Below are 19,956 nucleotides of genomic sequence, written 5' to 3'. Positions count from 1 at the left end.
AGGCCCAGACCCTCATTCATTGACGTGGCTTCTCCATTATTCCCAGCAGGCTGAGAGGATTGTGCTGACATTTACTTTTGGGTAGTTTACATCATAGAAACAACTATTGCCTTCATATTACACAGTCTCCCTAGAGATTCTGGTATGTCTCCAAAGCATATGTGGTAGCCCCTCTCAGGCCCCCTGGCCAGCCTTACTACTGCTCTAGTCTTCAGTTGAGCTGTCTACTGGACACCCCAGGGGAAGGGGTCAAGTAGGTGGTGCTGGTTGTTGCCCCCAAGTGCATATTAACACACATCATGTTTTAAGGCAGAATCAATGCAGTAGCCACATCAGTAGACTAGGGTTTCCCATCCCATACCACTCCCTACTGGGTTGAGAAACCACTCACTTCCTTCAGCTTCTCTTCTGTTGTGTCAAAATTGAGATTCTTAATAAACAGAGTACACCCTGGGAGGCTCTCTTCTTCTTCTTCCTCTTCCTCCTCCTCCTCTTCCATGTTTGCTGAAGAGTTGTCTACTCCTTCCTCTGTTGGATTTTCATCTTCTGGGGTTTCACCATCAGGCACTAAACCCCCATCAAAACAAAAACAAAAACATCAAATCCATGAAATAATGTCAAACCCGGGCCGGGCGCGGTGGCTCAAGCCTGTAATCCCAGCACTTTGGGAGGCCGAGACGGGCGGATCACAAGGTCAGGAGATCGAGACCACCCTGGCTAATACGGTGAAACCCTGTCTCTACTAAAGAATACAAAAAACTAGCCGGGTGATGAGGCGGGCGCCTGTAGTCCCAGCTACTTGGGAGGCTGAGGCAGGAGAATGGCGTAAACCCGGGAGGCAGAGCTTGCAGTGAGCTGAGATCCGGCCACCGCACTCCAGCCTGGGCGACAGAGCCAGACTCTGTCTCAAAAAAAAAAAAAAAAAAAAAAAAAAAAAAAAAAAAAAAAAAAATAATAATAATGTCAAACCCACCAGAGCCCTGGGGCCAACTGCAAAGAGCCTACTAGGTAAAGGGGTTCTGCCTCTGCAGGCAGTGGCAGGAAGGGGCACTGTGATCCCCAACTTGCACTGAGCTTCAGCAACTCTTGAGACAGAGAGAAAGTCCTGCCCCTGCTATGTTGTAAAGAGAAAGGAATACGAAACACAGCCCCCAAACAGAGCCTAAACAGGACCAGCTCACACTAATTTGAACTTCAAAATAAATTACCATGTGAACTGTTTTACTGAACCACAAGTCTAAGCAAAATGTTATTTTTCCTCAAAAAAATAGCCCTTAGTGAACTTTCAAACTACAATGCAACTTAAAACTTTTCAAAAATTATAGGATGGGAGCAAAACTTAGGAAGAGTCTAAATACTACTCCCATGAACCTAAAGAACGTTGTATACCATCAAAATCCCTCATATGCATTACTTCAGGAAGCATATACACAAAAAGAGTGGTTTTGTCTATACATATTAAATTCAGAGTTATGCATCACAGGGAAAAACTGAAAATACTCGATGTTCACAAACAAGAGACTAGGTAAGGTAGAGAACCACCAAAAGCTGGAATAATATGTAGTCATTAAAAATGATGTTTCCAAAGAACGTTTAATGACACACAACAAAGCTCATCATAAAAAAGTTAGAGAAAAATTAAGATACTAAAAAAAGTGTATACTGTAATTTTAGAAAATGTTCAAGGTAATTCAAATCATGATCTAAGCCAGGTGCGGTGGCTCATGCCTATAATCCCAGCACTCTGGGAGGCTGAGGTGGGCAGATTACTTGAGGTCAGGAGTTCAAGACTAGCCTGGCCAACATGGTGAAACCCTGTCTCCACTAAAAATACAAAAATTAGCCGGGCATGGTGGTGGGCACCTATAATCCCAGCTAATCGGGAGGCTGAGGCACAAGAGTTGCCCGAACCTGGGAGGCAGAGGTTGCTGTGATCAAGCCATTGCACTCCAGCCTGGGTGACAGAGTGAGACTCCATCTCAAAAACAAAAAACAAACAAAAAACATGATCTGCACATTTATGAGAAAACATACAAGTGTGTACACACACACACACACACACACACACACACACACACACAGGGATCACAGGAAGGAGATGCATAAAGTGCTCCTGGTTTATTTCTGGAGAATGGCATTAGGGATGGTTGTCATTTCAACCTGTCACTGCTAGCACTTTGTGCCGCTCCTACTCTGAAAGAACAGCATTTTAGGGAGAGGCTCTTTAGAGAGGTTCTCTGAAGAGCAAATGTGAAGTTGTGAGTTAGCAAGGGGTGTGTGTGTCTGTGTATGTGCATGTGTGCGTGCGTGTTGTCTGTGTATGGCTGCAGCTCAGGGAGTTGGGAGCAGGGAGACTAGACCTGCTAGCTGCAGTGCCCCTAAGCGTGTAGATTTCATTCTCAGCTGACAGAAGCCTCAGAAGTCGGAACAGGGCAGTGTCATGATCTTTTGAGAAATCTTAGGAGGAAATGTGTTCAATTCGTTTCAAGCTCCCCAATTTCCCCAAGTCACATGATTAGGACCTGGAGACAAATTCCTCCTCCAAAGACAAGGCTTCTGAAGCTATTCCCATATCCCCCAGGAAATCAAACTGTCTTAGCAATTCTTCAGAGCAGTTCTCAGGCTGTGCCTTCACAGCCCTCACCCTCAATGTTTCTAAGCAGATGACCAGTGACCTCCCTTAAGAGTTAAACCCTGCACCCCAGCCTGGCAGAAGCACCTGGAGGTCCCATGGGCAGGTAGGCTGGAGCTGATGGAGACAGCCTGCTTCTTCTACTCACACCTTCACTTGCATAGTTCACACTTCTGCATGATGTAAGGGGGCTTTCTGGGGTTCAGCTCCATTCCACACACTCTCACTGCCAAGCACCAAAGATGCCTCTGTCTGTCGTGCCCTTTCTGATGGAAGCCTAACGCTTTCAAGTCCTAATGAAGCTTCGACCACTTTGTCATAAAACAACCCTTTTAAGTCCTTACAGAAACAGCTACCATGATAATCCTGTCTCTTTAACATCAGTTGAACACACTGCCTTCCTCCCTCTGGTAAGCCCAGAGTTGAGACTCAGATACCAGGACAAAAAGAAGAAACCTACACAAAGGCTCCTCCCCCAACCAAGAAACTAACACAGTTTACCCAACAAGAGAGACTCCATGGTGTGGCCCTTTGTACTCAAAACCCAACTTTCAAACAAAGCTGGAGGAAAAAGTACCACTAATGGTGAGAACTAAAGCTATGCAAGGCAGCTAAGTCTTCAGGTCCTGGACCACAACTTCCATGGAGTTGAAAACCATGACCTTCAGCAGGGAATGATATGTCCACCCCGCTGGCCCTCCTTGGCGTTTGACATCTTGGAGATTAAAGGAGAAAGGAAAGAACACTGATGAGATCCCCTACCACGCACCAGGCACAAGGTTGGATGCCGAGTACAGTCTCACTCATGACCACAGCAGCCACATCACAGAAAACGGGGGGCCCAAGGAGAGTTCTGGAGGCTGCCGCATCGGAACCCGAAATCTCAGGCACCTTCTGGTTGATGAGACAGGTTCATGGAAGACTGGAAAAAAATTTTATAGAGAAAAGCATAGTGGGGATGATGGTGACCAAGAGGGCTCATGGCCACTTTAAGGGAGCAGCCCCTTCTTGGCACTGGCCAATTGACAGAAAGGTCAACCTAGCGTGGCCAGAATTCAGATCTATTAAGAGAAGCAGGAAATCCAGCTTTACAGAGGAAATCCCATGGTTTTTAAATCTTGGCAACTTAATGGCAAGGGACTTTTAAATTAGGCAGTAGTCAACAAGTACACCAGCTCATTGAAGCCTCGGTGCTCTGCTCCCTGCATCTAGCCTGCCCCAGAGCACTGGCAGATGCCCTTCTGTCTTTCTACCCCAAGGCCCTGGAACCCAGCCAGTGCCCAGTGTGGCATTCCAGGAGTTCCAAGTCTCACAAGGGTAACAACCCGGGGAGCCCAGCACCCCTTAGCGTGGCTGGAGTTGACTCCACATTGCCTCCCTGGTCCACGAGCGGTGCCTGGTGTGCTGCAAAGAGCATCTTTAAATGCCCAGGCACCTGCCCAGGGAGGTGTGATGTTTGGGTTTAGTAACAGAGCTGAGACCAGGAATGGATAGATCCCTTCCCTGGCAGATCAGCTGCCCTTAGCCCCACCCCAGGAAGAATAAGAGGGAAATGTGAGGATGGTGAAGACTTATTATCTGGGTGTACAGTTGGCCTGGCATGGGGCTCACCTGGCATCTCCAACTTCCCATAAGTCAGCCTCTTACCCTCCCCTTCGGGAGGAATACCCAGCTTGAAATGAAAGATGTTCTCAAAGGGGTCTGCCTTTCCTCCAACAGCGCAGGCTCTGGCTGACCCTGGAGACGTCCGTTCTTTCCCCGAACCTTGCGTTCATAGCAACAACCACCCTACACCTGAAACTTCACCCTGGATCCTAGAAGAACTAACAATTCAAGGGTATCACGGTCTTTAGAGATCTGCTGGAGAAGGGCCCTGGAAGACGAGGAGGGCAGGCCTAGTCCCAGCCCTGCCACAACCTAGCTGCATGACCCTGGGCGAGTAACTTCACTGCTGTCTCAGCACCCTGACTCATAAAATGGAGTTTATTAAAATCACTTCTCCCCTAATACCAAAAATACATACACAAACAAAAACCCCAAAGTCATACTAATTTGTAGGAACATTGGTAAACAGAACAGTGAGTGACTGTAAACTCAATTACCAAATTTTAAAAGGACGACGATATAATAATTATGAACAAGAAAGAATAAAAAATCTACATTTGAAGTTTAAACGAACTCTAAATTAATGTGAGTATATTGTATAGGATGTATTGTATAGGTTGTTTCAAAACCCAGCAAAACACAGGTGTATACAGACCACTGACAAAGATAATGGCCCTTCCCCCTCTCTCCCACAAGGCCCCAGAACCCAGCCAGTCCCCAGCGTGGCATTCCAGGAGTTCCCAAGTCTTACAAGGGCAACAACCTGGAGTGCCCAGCAGCCCTCCGCATGGCCTCCCAGGTCCATGAGCGGTGGCTGGTGTGTGCTTCGAAGGGGGAAGAGTTGTTATCTTTGCCAGCAGTCCTGATACACCTGCTCTTTGCTGGGCTGTTTGGAAATGCAAGTATCCACTACTTCCTCCATATGCCAGGCCATGGCTTCATCACCTCTCACCTCACCAGACTGACTGAAGAGCCTCCTTGCAGCTGTGCCCTCTGCCCCTCTCTCTGGCTCACCACTTTCCCTGACTTCATCCCTTACCCTTCTCCCTTCTCTCCTGTCACCTCCATTCCAAACGCACTGGTCTCTTTTCTGGTGGTCGAGCCTGCCAAGCCCCCCGCTCCCTACCACAGGGCCTTTGCACCTGCTGGCCTCTGCCTGTTCTGCTAGTCTGCTGCTTTCCCAGGCCTGGCTCCTTCTCACACAGCCTCCCCACAGGGAGCTCATCCTGTCCACTCTAGTTCAAGCAGTCTCCAGCCCGGGCCCAGTCACTCGCTGTTCCATTCTTCTGCTTTCCTGTTTTCAGAGCCCTGTCCTGTTCTGGCATCACCGTACGGAGCAGTTTGCTCCTCTATCTGTGCTCCCCAGCTACACGGAGAGCTTGAGGACAGGACCCAGTCTGACTCAGTTGGTGCCGCATCTCCAGCACTGGGCTCAGAACAGATCTACTTGTGGACGATGAGTATGTCGGGCACTCAGCATGTGCCTAGAACACAGCGATCACGAAATAGCCCTTACTATGATCAAGAGGAGCTGTGGGGTTTTAGGTAAGAGCACAGGCCTCAGAGTTGATGGCTTCAGGTCACATCCCAGCTCTCTCCACATGTGTGACCTTGCTCAAGTCATGCAAACTCTGTGTCTTCCTTCTTTCCATCTAAAAAGGGGCTGGCCATCATGGTGCCTACTTGCAAGACGATGATGAGAATGAATGCAGAACAGGCTGTGAGACCTGAGCCTGGGCCTGCAGTGAGTGCTGCGAGAGAACAGTTTCGTTCTTAATATCATCCCTGCTACCCACACTGCCCAGGAGGCCTTGATGAGAGAGAAATCCAGGGGAAAATGTTGGAAATCCCTAACCCTGGGAGAGGTAAGACAACCCAGTGTGGGGAGCCCCCGGCCCTCCTTCCCCTTCTCCCTGCAGGGTGAGCTGCTGGTTTCACGCTCCGAGAAAGGCCAGCCAATGCCAGGCGTCCGAGTTCACAGCTGGGTGCCACTGCCAGCCAGCTTCTGCTCCCCGAGTCACCAGGCCAGGCTGTGTCCAGAGAGGCGTGAAGACAGCCAGGAGCCAAGGCCATGAAGCCAAAGGTTATTTTAAAAAGCACTTCTGCTGCTGGCCCCAACTCAGGAGACAAAAGAAAGATGGGAAAGAAAAAAATAAGGTATTGTGAAACTCAAAACAGATGTTTGCCAACAAAATCACCAGGAACCAGAAAAAGAGGGAAGAAGTGAGACAGGAATCAGGGTTGGGCCCGGGGGCGGGGGAGTGAGGGGAAGGATCTAAAAGCAAGGTGGGCTGGAGGGGGCTGGGAGAGGCAGGGGGAAATGTGCTTCCATCTGTAGTTAGCACAATCAAATCCAGTCACGCATCGCCACATGGGGCTTTATTATAATCAGGCCACAGAATTTACTGCGGCCTCCTCCCCTTTCCCGGCTCTCGGCGCTAGAGCTGACAGCAAAGACTGTTATCAGTTGCAAGCAGCTTTTCAGGACCTCCCCCCACTCTGAGCCCTTTATCTGGAGGTGAGGGTCTTGGTTGTGGGGAGATAAAACATGCTGTCCCCCTCCCTCGAGACTGGTACAGAGAACAGGAGAGCTTTGCAGAAAGGAAGGGGGTAAAATAAAAAAAAAAAGCTATGTCCACTCCCCCTCTTACTCTTCTTCCTTGGGAGCCTGAGAAAATCCAGGGCTTTGGGGGCTGGCTGAGTTCCCCCCAGCCCTCCTTGTCCTCATACCACGGGGGAGTCGGGGATCTGGCGAAGCTTCCGGAACAATGCAAGGAGGGCGGGGGTGGGGGAGGAGCAGGTGAAAAGAACAGCACCGGCCAGGAGGGGCTGTGCACGGGCTGCCTGCAGTGAGAGGGCAGGAGGAGGCCCTGGAGATCAGCTCTGTGGGAATTCACCAATGACGCAGGACGCAGCAGGGCTTGGAATTAGTACAGACACGCACAACTTCCCGGGCCAAAGGAGGCCCGGCGGCCGGCCCGGCTCTAAGGCCTTCTTTGTGTGAGTCATGGTCAGGCCCTGGAAAGCAGCCCCTCTGAGAGGTAGGGGCTGTTGGGGACATGCTCAAACCTGCAATGTAGACCCAGGAAGCTGGGGGATCCGCGGGCAGGGGGTGGGAAAACACCCTGACCGTAAACCACAGCATATTCTCTCCGCGACACACCCTGTGCTGTGCTGCAGACATTTCTGTACTCAGGGCCCACTTCTATTACTACTTGTGACATCTCACTTGTCCCCCAACAGCTCTGTTGTCCTCCACAGCTCAGGAGCTCCTGGGGAAGGGGGTCTATGCATCTGTGTGGTGTCCATCTTGATCACCCAGCTCAGCTGCTGGCTCGGGGCTGGTGCCCATGGTGAGTTAAAGACTATCCACTGTGACATATTTTTCTAAATTTAATTTTTGAGATAGGGTCTCACTCTGTCACCCAGGCTGAGTGTAGTGGTGCAATCTCGGCTCACTGCAGCCTCGATCTCCCAGGCTCAAGTGATCCTCCAAACTCAGCCTCCTGAGTAGCTGGGACAGCAAGGCATGCACCACCACGCCCAGCTAATTTTTGTATTTTTCGTAGAAATGGGGTTTTGTCATGTTGTCCAGGCTTGTCTTGAACTTCTGGACTCAAGTGATCCTCCTGCCTCAGCCTCCCAAAATGCACTGTGATTTATATTACTCGGTCACCAACAGCAGCAGAAGACTGGTAATGTGCATGTGACATCCCACCACGCCCTCAGGGGATGGGGCAGATATCACACCCATTTTACAGATATGGAAACCGAGCCTCAGAGAGGCAGGTGGTTTGTCCAGTCACAGAGTGGCTGCTTACTGGAAATCTCAGGACCATTTCCCCAGGAGGTCTAGGCCATACATGATGAGTACGCCAAGGGCTTAGAACCATGCCCGGCATGGCATAACTGCTGCTTTTGCTCTTGGGTTCGCTCGCACGCACCTCCTGATCACTACCAGCCACAGGGGCACATTCCTGGGTGCTACGATACTGCCGTGAGCAAGGTCAACGGGCTCTCGGTGTGTGGAGTGGCCATTCCAGGGGCAGAGTCAGACAGAGCAACACCAGGGAAAGGAACCCATTCATGACACAATTCCAGGAAGTGATAAGCATTTGAAATAAAATAAAGGGCCATTTGTGCGGGTGGGGACAATGGGAGCCCCCACTATTATTTTGATAGATGGTATTACTGTCACCACTGTGTTCTGAGGCAGGGCTAACAACCAAAACCAAACGTTCAAACCTAACTGAGCTTCTACTATGTGCCAGAGGCTTGGGAGAAAGACAAGTATGACCCAGCCCCATCTTTCCAAGGGACAGAGAGACAGAGTCTCATGATACCTGTGAACTGAGCTTCCCTATGCCTGGGCCTCCCGGGGTGCTTGGTACCGGGCAGTGAAGGAGAGAGCCCCACTCCCTGCCTTCACAACTCAGTCTGGCTGAGATAGATAGGAAACAAATACAAGTAACAAACAAACAGAATAAATAGAAATTGTGACAAGTGTTACAGAACAAAGGAGACAGCAGAGAGGGAGAATCCCCAGGACACAAGGAAATGAAAAGCCTGGTGGAAGCGGTCACCTTGGGAGGCACCACGTGTCCCCCGCCTGCCTCCTGTTGCCACCCAAGGCTGCAGGAAGAGGCCTCCTCCGAATTTGATTTCAGTGCCGCTCAGTCCTGGATGATCTCTGTGTTTCGAAGGAGAACTCGCTTTGGGCCAAAAAAACACATTACTTAGGTTCAAGGGTAGTAACTGAACTAAAAACCAAGGCAGCTGTGATTGGGGAGACAGTGAAGAACAAGCCAGGATGACATAAAGAGAATTTTGTTCTGATGGGAGCAAGCACAGGTTTTGAAGGAGACCCTGATCCAAACAGAGTGGAGAGAGCTAACGCATAAACGAGCAGGAGCAGGAGACAGGCTTTCACAAGGTTTACACCAATCATCACTAACCCCAACGACAGGGGATGCTTCTGGGTCCTCACACCGCAAAGGGACGGAAGGATTTTGCTTTCTGACTGAAACAGGCCTCCAGACCAGCACTTCTGAATGCCTTGCGCTGGCTGAGCCAGTCCTGAAGATCCACAGTGAAACAAGGAAATGAGAAATGCGGACAAGGCAGGGGAGGTTAGGTACAGCAAAGTCAATTTCATTAAAATCTTAGACTGGGCATGGTGGCTTATGCCTGTAATCCCAGCACCTTGGAAGACTGAGGCAGGCAGATCACTTGAGGCCAGGAATTCCAGACCAGCCTGGCCAATATGGTGAAACCCTGTCTCTACTAAAAATACAAAAAAACTAGCTAGGTGTGGTGGCGGGCGCCTGTAGTCCCAGCTACTTGGGAGGCTGAGGCAGGAGAATTGCTTGAACCCAGGAGGTAGAGGTTGCAGTGAGCCAAGATCGTGCACTCCAGCCTGGGCAACAGAGCAAGACTCTGTCTCAAAAAAAAAAAAAAATCTTAAATCTGACAACGTTGCTCCCCAACTATTTTTTTTTTTAATTATGAAATGTCCTTATAAAAAAAAAATACGAGAACAAAGGAGAGGTAGCTGAGGACTTATTACTTTTTCTTATTTTTTTTTTTAACATCCTTATTTTAATAAATTAAACAACTGGTTGCTGTATTGTGGGTGTATATAGCGGAGTGGTTACTACTGACAAGGAAAATCTTAACATCTGGATAGAATGACCATGGTCCTGTTCGTCTTGGCTTCTAAGATGTGGTCAGTGTTCTCAGACTATGAGGTCCTCAATGCGGGGGATACACTGCCCACTGTGGGCATCTAGGAAAGCATGGGGGTGTTCCAGGTTGTCACAAGGACTGGGGGCACTCGTGACACTCAGAGGCACAGGCCAGGGATGTGAAATGTCTTGTGATTTGCAAAGCAGTCCTGACAAGAAAGTACTGCCCAGTCCCAAAGCCCAATGATACCCCTTTCCCCAGCTAGGAAGCATTAGCCAGGAGGTGGGCGCTGTGCTCTCTGGCCCCCAGGGGCCACGGCTTCCCCTTCCTTTCCTGCCTTTGCAGTCACTGGACATCAGAGGGCACTGCCACTCCAAGGACACGAGAATAAGTATCTCCCGTACCAGCCACCCTCCCCCATGAGCCATTCTGGCCCGTCTTTGAAATAGGAAGGTTGTTTATACTTGCTTTGCTTTGAATCCTTGTTAACAGATTATAGTTTTTTTCCCCTACAAGCTTTAATTGACAAACTAAAAGCATGCTGCATCCATAATTTTGACACTGGTTTTTACAGGACATGCCCATAAAATCTGAGTCTGAGCCCCACTAGTCTCTAGCATGAACAACGAACTTTAAACCAGAGGCTCGATGAGAAACTTCCCGCTGCCCCTCACCCTCCTCCTTTCCCTCACCTGTTATCCCAAGGCATCCTGGTCTCAGACTCAGCTCTTACCTGTTTCTGGCTCCGCTTGGTCCTTTTCCACAGGTTCCAAAGGTGTGCCTTGGAGCTTTTTCTTCTGTGGGGCTGCGCTGGAGAAGACGCCAACTGGAGCCCACTCCAGATACAGGGGGACATGGTGGAACTGCAGAGACAAGAGTGATGGCCCTGTGGGTCCTCATTACAACACACTGCTAGGGAAGGACTCAGTCCCATGCAGATCACAGCCCAAGGGTCACAGAGGATGGGCAATTCACCCAAGAATGGAGCCGGAAGGAGCCCAGCCCAGAGCCCTGACTGCTGTCTACTCCCTGAGGACAACACTCGCTCCCGTGCTGCATCTCAGGGTACAGGAGAGAGGCTTTAGTCTCTGTTGCCACCAGACATACAGCAGCTCCAAGGCCCTCTTTGTGTTTTTTCCAATCAGAGTATGAAACGCTAAAGTTTTATACTTAGATGGGAGTGGGACGAGGAGAGACCACATCATTGGTAAAGAGCAGCTCTCCAGGAGGAAGTGTAAAATACCCGTTAAGAGAACACACTTTCTCTCTATGTGCATATAACCACGGGCAACACCTGTATACGCGTGCGTGTGTGTGCATGCAGATGTTATTTTTTTAAAAGGATAGCCGGGCATAGTGGCACACACCTGTAGTCCTAGCTACTCAGGAAGCTGAGGTGGAAGGATCCCTTGAGCTCAGGAGTTTGAGGCTGCAGTGAGCTAGGATTCTGCCACTGTACTCCAGGGAAATCCTGTCTCTTAAAAAAAAAAAAAAAAAAAAAAAAAAAAGAGGGGCCGGAGGGGCATAAACAAGACACTGATGACACCTGCCTCATTAGGTGGCCACTGGGGAGCTGCAGGGCGGGGTGGGAGGAAGACTTGTCAACAAATGCCCTTTTTGAATCTTTTCAAATTTCATACTCCATGAAAGCCTTGCAAATTAGTTATGTTTCAGAAACATACACATGCTTCAGAGTGAAACAGACTGGCGTGCAGACAGCGAGCTGCATCACACTGAGCTGTGCGATCGTGGGCCAGGGCATCAGAGAGGGCATCAGTTTCCATATGTGCAAAATGCAGACAGCAGTCTTCTTGTTGGTGAAATAGACACTGCCCAAAACAGGAGGCCTCACCTAGTCAGTGCTCTCAAACTGTGGTTCACAGAGAGAGCCTTTGGTGATGGACATGTCCTCCCAAAGCAGAAGGAAGAAAGGATGGTGTCACATTCCAAAGGATGCTCACATCTCAGTCACAGGGCCCCACCTAGACAATTTTTCTTATGGGTCAGGCACAGACTGACTTCCTGAGAGCTTAGTGACCACAGAGTCCCAAGCTAAACACTATTATGGGGTTAAAGTGGCAGAGAATGAGAAATCATTTCCTCACCAGCAAAATGGGGACATGAATATCTCTCTCTCAGAATTGCTGGGGGACATGAATATCTCTCTCTCAGAATTGCTGGGGGACATGAATATCTCTCTCAGAATTGCTGGGGGACATGAATATCTCTCAGAATTGCTGGGGGACATGAATCTCTCTCTCTCAGAATTGCTGGGGGACATGAATATCTCTCTCAGAATTGCTGGGGGACATGAATATCTCTCTCTCAGAATTGCTGGGGGACATGAATATCTCTCTCTCAGAATTGCTGGGGGACATGAATATCTCTCTCAGAATTGCTGGGGGACATGAATATCTCTCAGAATTGCTGGGGGACATGAATCTCTCTCTCTCAGAATTGCTGGGGGACATGAATATCTCTCTCTCAGAATTGCTGGGGGACATGAATATCTCTCTCTCAGAATTGCTGGGGGACATGAATATCTCTCTCTCAGAATTGCTGGGGGACATGAATATCTCTCTCTCAGAATTGCTGGGGGACATGAATATCTCTCTCTCAGAATTGCTGGGGGACATGAATATCTCTCTCTCAGAATTGCTGGGGGACATGAATATCTCTCTCTCAGAATTGCTGGGGGACATGAATATCTCTCAGAATTGCTGGGGGACATGAATATCTCTCTCTCAGAATTGCTGGGGGACATGAATATCTCTCTCTCAGAATTGCTGGGGGACATGAATATCTCTCTCTCAGAATTGCTGGGGGACATGAATATCTCTCTCTCAGAATTGCTGGGGGACATGAATATCTCTCTCAGAATTGCTGGGGGACATGAATATCTCTCTCTCAGAATTGCTGGGGGACATGAATATCTCTCTCTCAGAATTGCTGGGGGACATGAATATCTCTCTCAGAATTGCTGGGGGACATGAATATCTCTCAGAATTGCTGGGGGACATGAATATCTCTCTCTCAGAATTGCTGGGGGACATGAATATCTCTCTCTCAGAATTGCTGGAGGGACATGAATCTCTCTCTCTCAGAATTGCTGGAGGGACATGAATATCTCTCTCTCAGAATTGCTGGGGGACATGAATATCTCTCTCAGAATTGCTGGGGGACATGAATATCTCTCTCTCAGAATTGCTGGGGGACATGAATATCTCTCTCTCAGAATTGCTGGAGGGACATGAATATCTCTCTCTCAGAATTGCTGGAGGGACATGAATATCTCTCTCTCAGAATTGCTGGAGGGACATGAATATCTGTCTCTCAGAATTGCTGGGGGGACATGAATACCTATCTTTAAGAATTGCTGGGGGAGACCAAGCTCTGCAAAGTGCTAAAGTGCCGTATAAACAGAAAATACTTGTAGTGGCCCCACAGGGTATTCTATGTCTTGAACCCCTAGAACCCATGAATGCGCCCTTGTTTGGAAAAAGTATCTTCGCAAATTTCATTAAGTGAAAGATTTTGAGATGAGATCATCTTGCATTATCCAGGCAGACCCTAAATCCAATGACAAGTGTTCTTCTAGCAGAAATACAGAGGAAGACTGAGAGGAGAAGAGGAAACAGCACGTGAGGATGAAGGGAGAAACTGGAGTGATGCAGCCATGGGCCAGGGATGCCTGGAGCCACCAGAAGCTGGAAGAGACACAGATCAGACTCCCTAGAGCCTTCAGAGGAAGCACAACCCTGCTGACACCTTGATTTCAGACTGTGGCCTTTGGAACCGTGGGATGATCTATTTCTGTTGTTTCAAGCCAACTAGCTTGTGAAAATTTGTTATGACGGCCACAGCCAGCAAACTAATACACAACTATTGGCTTTTTTCTAAACTAAGAACCAGGAGACAGCCCCACCTACAGAAATGACTTTCATTCATCTCATTGTAGCTACAAGACTGCAAAAGCATCAAGAATGCTCATTCTTGGGCAAAATAGGGAGAACTTTTTCTCTACAAAAATAGAGAAATGAGCCAGAAATTTGCCCTCTACAAAAAATAAAAAAATTAGCCAGGCACGGTGGTGCATGCCTGTAGTCTCAGCTACATGGGAGGCTGAGGTGGGAGGATTGCTTGAGTCCCAGAGCTTGAGGCTGCAGCAAACCAAGATGGCGCCACTGCACTGTAGCCTGGGTGACAGAGAGAGATCATGTCTTTAAAAATAAATAAATAAAATACATTTTTTTAAAAAAAAGAATGAACACATTTAATTAAAAATTAAAATGTTAATCCAAATTAACATGGGTAAAGAAAGCCAAAGAAAAGCTAGAGTCAGGCATGGAACCAAGGCATGCTTTCTGGAGAATGGTTTAGAACTTCCCTCTCCCGGCCGGGTGCGGTGGCTCACACCTGCACGTTGGGAGGCCGAGGTGGGTGGATCACGAGGTCAGGAGATCGAGACCATCCTGGCGAACACGATGAAACCCCATCTCTTTTAAAAATACAAAAAAATTAGCCGGGTGTGGTGGCGGGCGCCTGTAGTCCCAGCTACTTGGGAGGCTGAGGCAGGAGAATGGCGTGAACCCAGGAGGCAGAGCTTGCAGAGAGCAGAGATCGCACCACTGTACTTGAGCCTGGGCGACAGAGCGAGACTCCATCTCAAAAAAAAAAAAAAAAAAAAAAAAGAACTTCCCTCTCCCATTCTTCCCTTCCAAATGGGTTTTCAGGTGGTAGGGATGATACTCAACCACGATCCAGACGGGTGGTTTAGGGTGAGCTCCCACGTGCCACATCTGTGAATCCATAGTCCAGTGCACCCTCTCCCTTGAAGCAGCCCTCACTGGTCCTTCTCCAGATCAATTCCGGGTCTCCAGCAGCCCTACCTTGGAATAGGCCAGATGCCTGAAGGCCCTGCGGGCCTCCAGGGGCTCCAGGAACTCCACGATGGCGGTGATTCCACCCTCTGGCAGCAGCACGCGGCCTAGGCTGCCAAAACGGCCGAAGGTCTCCTGCAGCTCGGCCGCCAGGGTGCCTGCCGGGAGGTTCTTGACCAGAATCACAGTCTTGCTTCGCTCTGCTGCAGCCTGCAGAGAGGAAATGCCCACACGTGGGACCACAGGAGGGAGGAGTGTCCCCAGCTGACACCAGCAGGGATTGTGGGGGTCTCCAGATGAGGCTCTCCATTTGGAACCTCAGCAACCAGGCACTTAGGAGATGGACCCAGGAGGAACCACCCTCTCTGGCATGATGCTTGCTGCAAGGCTGCCAGGCAGCTCTACAGAGGCGGGTAAGGCCTGGGACTCTGACGCTGGAGCTCCTGGATCAAATTGCAGCCCCTCCTCCACTCGTGAGCAGGGCTGCACCTTCCAAGGCTTCCAGGAGCTGGGGTCTGCATCTCAGTACCAAGGCTCCTGAACTACAGACTGCCCACCTGCTACCACGTGCAGCCAGCAGGATGTGCTGCAGAGTTAACGCCCCCTGGGAGCAGCCCCCAGCTCTCAGGAGTTGCTGGTCCCCTTGTCCTTGGGTGGGATGAGACTGAGGTATGAGTGCTGCAGGCTTTCCCCTAGGCAGAGCTCCAGGCACCCATAGGGCAGCGAACTGCAGCAGCACACTCTGCACCCTGGGCTCCTTCCCTTCCCCACATCTCTTTCTCACCAGGGTTTTCTGCACTGCCCCCAATACTGTTTGCCCTTGAATCCTTGTGTCAGAATCTGCTTCTGGGAGAATTCAAACTAAAAGACTAGCTATTCAGCCTTGAGAAATGTACTTAACTGTGCTTCAGTTCCTGCAGCGACAGCAAGGACAGAGCATCTATTTCACAGGATTGCTCCAGGAAAAGTTTTCATTAACAGGGTTAGTAAAAGTACATGTAATATGAACACTCTGAAAACGTCAGCAATAATTTTATTAAAAAATAATGTTGGAGGATAATAGAAGAGCCAATAAAATATAATGGAAAAATCTAGGCATATGGCCTATCTGGGAATAAGTCTTAGTTCAGCTGCTAATTTAACCTGAGACCTTGGGTCAATTACCTTGTTTCTGTGGGCCTCAATTTTCTCATCTGCAAAATGGGCTAACAGTCACACCCATCTTATAGAGGCCACACAGGGTTAATATGAGGATTGAGTGAGGTGAGGGGAGTGAAAACCATCTGTAGGTGGGAAAGGCTGGGCACCAGTGGGCCTTTTAGGTGCAACTCAGGCCGCAGTGTTACAGTTAGAGAGAGACTCTGGGGCCAGAAAGCCTGCGGTCAAATTCAGCTCCACCATTATGAGCTGTGAAGTGACTTCACCCCTCTGTGACTGTGGTTCTTTCTGTAGAGTGGAAGCACAGTACAGCTGCTTTCACAGGGTGGCCATGCGAATGAAATGAGCCAATTAAACACGTAAACTTAGAAGAGTGCTTTGGTGAATCTTAATATATGTTAGTTATTAGTATATTTATTTTATCCGTCTATCTATCCATCCATCTATCCATTGATCCATCCATTCATCCATCTATATTCATCCACCATCCATCCACCCATCCAGTCGATCCATCCATTCATTCACCATCCATATTCATCCTCCATCCATCCATCCATCCATCCATCCATCCATCCATCCATCCATCCCTTATCCATCTACCCATCCCCTATCCATCTTTATCCATCTATCCTCCTTATCCATCTTGAGGCAAAAATTTAAGGCCTGGGAAGGCTGTTGAAAGGGCTGTTTTGGGAATCAGAAGCCCTGAGTTTTAGTCCAGGCTCCTCTCACAAATAGACTGTTTGACCTTGTAAGTCACCTCCCCACTCTCTGAGCGTTGGTATCCCAGATTGTAAAATGAAGGGGTCTCATGATGTCTTAGGGGCCCTCTAAGCTGCAGTCATCCATAAATCTAAGACCTGCTACTTCGTGGAGAACAGGCACATGGAGGTGCTGGACTCTTCCCTGCTAGGTTCAAGAAGGGTCAAAGTCCCCAGCAGACAACAGATGCTCTGGGAAGCCACTGGGTAGGGGAGTGAGATGTTGGGGGTCCGGATCTGTGTGGGGGAACTGTGGGGTTAGAGGCAGACCTATGGCTCTGGACAGACAGAATCTGGGTCAGATAGGCCACTTGTCTGAGCCCATGTAACATTTCTTCCTTTCTTTAGAGACAATTTAGAAATCAGTAATAGTCCTTAGAAGGCCAGATCCTTAAATCCATCTGCGTCTCCCCTGGAAAGGCCATTCCTGACTCTCCAGTGGCCGCTGGCTGGTGCCACCGAGAGCACTCACCTGGCTGAAGGAATCCAGGCTGACCCCGTTGTCTATGAGAAAGCGCCGCACTTCCTGGACGAGTTGGGTCTCCCCGAGAGCCACGCGCACGGCCACGCTGCCCTTGGTCTCCTGTGGGAGAGGAAAGGAGGAGTCCTGGTTGGCTGTTGGCCAGGTGACTTACTGGCCCTCCCATCTCCCAACAGCCTGCGGAGGAGGCTGGGATGGAAATGGATTCCATGGATGCTGCTCATCTTCCTACATTGATCAGATGCCCCCAGTGGCTCTGTGCCTTTTTAAAAAAAAAAAAAAAAAAAAAAAAAAGACAGTGTCTCACTCTGTCATATCTGTCCCCCAGGCTGGAGTGCAGTGGTGTGTTCATGGCTCACTGCAGCTTCAATCTCCCAGACTCATGCAATCTTCGTACCTCAGCCTCCTGAGTAGCTGGGACCACAGACACACGCCACCACACCCAGCTCATTTTTCTATTTTTTGTAGAGATGGGATGGGGTTTTGCCATATTGCCCAGGCTGGTCTTGAACTCCCGGGCTTAAAGCAATCCACCTGCCTCAGCTTCCCAAAGTGCCAGGATTACAGGCGTGAGCCACTGCGCTTGGCTTCCCAGTGGCTCCGGCTTCCCAGGTCTCACACAGTAGATTCGGGACCCCAAGGTCCCCCCCGCATTCCCTCCCCTCATCAAACGGGTCTTTGCTGCCACTCCCGTGCTGAGCTCATCCCACCGCAGGGGTCCTGCCGTTGTTGACCTTGGCCTCCAAGGCTCTTACCCCACATTCCCTTGCTCCATTCGGTTTCTGCTTAAGTGTCATGTTGCTGACCAGCCGAGCCTCACAGTGACACCCTATCCCTCCCTTGACTTTTCTGTTCTCTGCCCTCACCAGGCCTGCCACACTGCACCTCTGCTAATGTGTCAGTGTCTTCTCCCTCACCAGAAGGCACCACAGGAACCTCACTGCTCCTGTTTGGGGGGTTGCTGCATTCCCAGAACTCAGAGTACTCGGGGGATATGAAGCGGCTGCAGGCCCCCAGCTGGCCTGGGTCTAAAGCTGTGCCACCTAACACAGTGCCACAAGCTCCTCAGAGCCACTCAGTCTGTGAAATGCAATGTGATGCATCCAAAGTGCTCTCCGTGGAAAACACACACGGAATTCCGTGAGGAAAAAAAGACTATATAATAGCTTATAATTTTTTTTTTTTTAACATTGTCCATATGTTGAAATTATAATATTTTGGACGACACAGTGGCTCAGGCCTGTAATTCCAGCACTTTGGGAGGCTGAGGCAGGTAAATCACCTGAGGTCGGGAGTTCGAGACCAGCCTGACCAACATGGAGAAACCCTGTCTCTACTAAAAATACAAAATTAGCCAGGTGCGGTGGTGCATGCCTGTAATCCCAGCTACTCGGGAGGCTGAGGCTGGAGAATTGTTTGAACCCAAGGGGCAGAGGTTTCGGTGAGCCAAGATCACGCCATTGCACTCCAGCCTGGGCAACAAGAGCAAAACTCTGTCTCGGAAACAAACAAACAAACAAAAATATCTTGGATAAACCGAGTTACATGAAATATATTATTAATATTAATTTTGCCATTTCATTTAGCCTTTTAAACACGTGGCCAATAGATGATTTCCAACTGCACATGTGGCTCACATTCTCTAATGGACAGCCCTGACCTTCAGTGCCTGGTGGACAGCAATGGGCAAGGAGCTTATGAGCCAAATCCATCCATGTCCTTTGTTAATCTGACGAAAAACACTCCCAGGTTTGCCTGGGAAGAACTCAGCTGCCTCTAACTCCAGATGCATGTTTTTTTGTTTGTTTGTTTTTTGAGACAGTCTCGCTCTGTCGCCTGGGCTGGAGTGTAGTGGCATGCTCTCGACTCATTGAAACCTGCCTCCTGGGTTCAAGTGATTCTCTTGCCTCAGCCTCCCAAATAGCTGGGATTACAGGCATGTGCCACCACACAAGGCTAATTTTTGTATTTTTAGTAGAGATGGGGTTTCTCCATGCTGGCCAGGCTGGTCTTGAACTCCTGACCTCTAGTGATTCGCCTGCCTCAGCCTTCCAAAGTGCTGGAATTACAGGCGTGAGCCACCGTGCCCAGCCCAGATGCATGCATTTTAAAAGAAGGTATGAGGATACAAAATATACAAAGAACAGGGTATTTTCAGGCTTTCTGCAAAGTACCTTAGACAAAGCATACTTTGTACTGATATATATATTTTTATATATATATAAAAATATACTTTATATGACTCCTGCCTATAATCCCACCACTTTGGGAGGCCAAGGTGGGATGATCACTTGAGCCTAGAAGTTTGAGACCGGCCTGGGCAACATAGTGAGACCCCATCGCTGCAAAAATACAAATAAATTAGGCATGATGGCATGCATCTGTAGTCCTAGCCACTCGGGAGAGTGAGGTAGGAGGATTGCTTGAGCCAAGAATTTGGGAGGCTACAGTGAGCTATGAGCTATGGTCATGTCACTGCACTCCAGCCTGGGTGACAGAGCAACTTGTCTCAAAAGAAAAAAAAAAAAAAATTACATATATGTGTATATGTGTAAGAATGTGTGTATATATATATGTATATATATACATACACACACACCTACTTGAATATACCTTTTAAAAAGTATCCTTTTATAGAAGGTACAAAGCACATATAGGATCCAAAGTAGAAAGAATACAAAAGAGCAGATATGTCAGCTGCGTAAGTCTAGAGATCTAATATAAACATACAACATGAGGACTAGAGTTAACATT

The 19,956-nt window shown here is 48.9% G+C and overlaps 1 protein-coding gene across 1 annotated transcript in view; it reads right to left on the bottom strand.

Moving 5' to 3' along the window:
* RBM19 (RNA binding motif protein 19) overlaps positions 1-19,956 on the bottom strand; it is a 142,911-nt gene that overhangs the window by 101,635 nt on the left and 21,320 nt on the right. Inside the window, exons 14-17 of the mRNA XM_010368771.2 lie at positions 17,194-17,304; positions 14,812-15,012; positions 10,656-10,785; positions 392-567 (exon numbers count right to left, since the gene is read on the bottom strand). Coding sequence (XP_010367073.2) covers positions 392-567; positions 10,656-10,785; positions 14,812-15,012; positions 17,194-17,304 — 618 coding nt within the window. The remainder of the gene's footprint in view (positions 1-391; positions 568-10,655; positions 10,786-14,811; positions 15,013-17,193; positions 17,305-19,956) is intronic.

Source organism: Rhinopithecus roxellana, chromosome 10 (assembly GCF_007565055.1).
Source record: "Rhinopithecus roxellana isolate Shanxi Qingling chromosome 10, ASM756505v1, whole genome shotgun sequence".
NCBI lineage: Eukaryota > Metazoa > Chordata > Mammalia > Primates > Cercopithecidae > Rhinopithecus > Rhinopithecus roxellana.
This window is presented reverse-complemented; position numbering and strand designations above follow the sequence as displayed.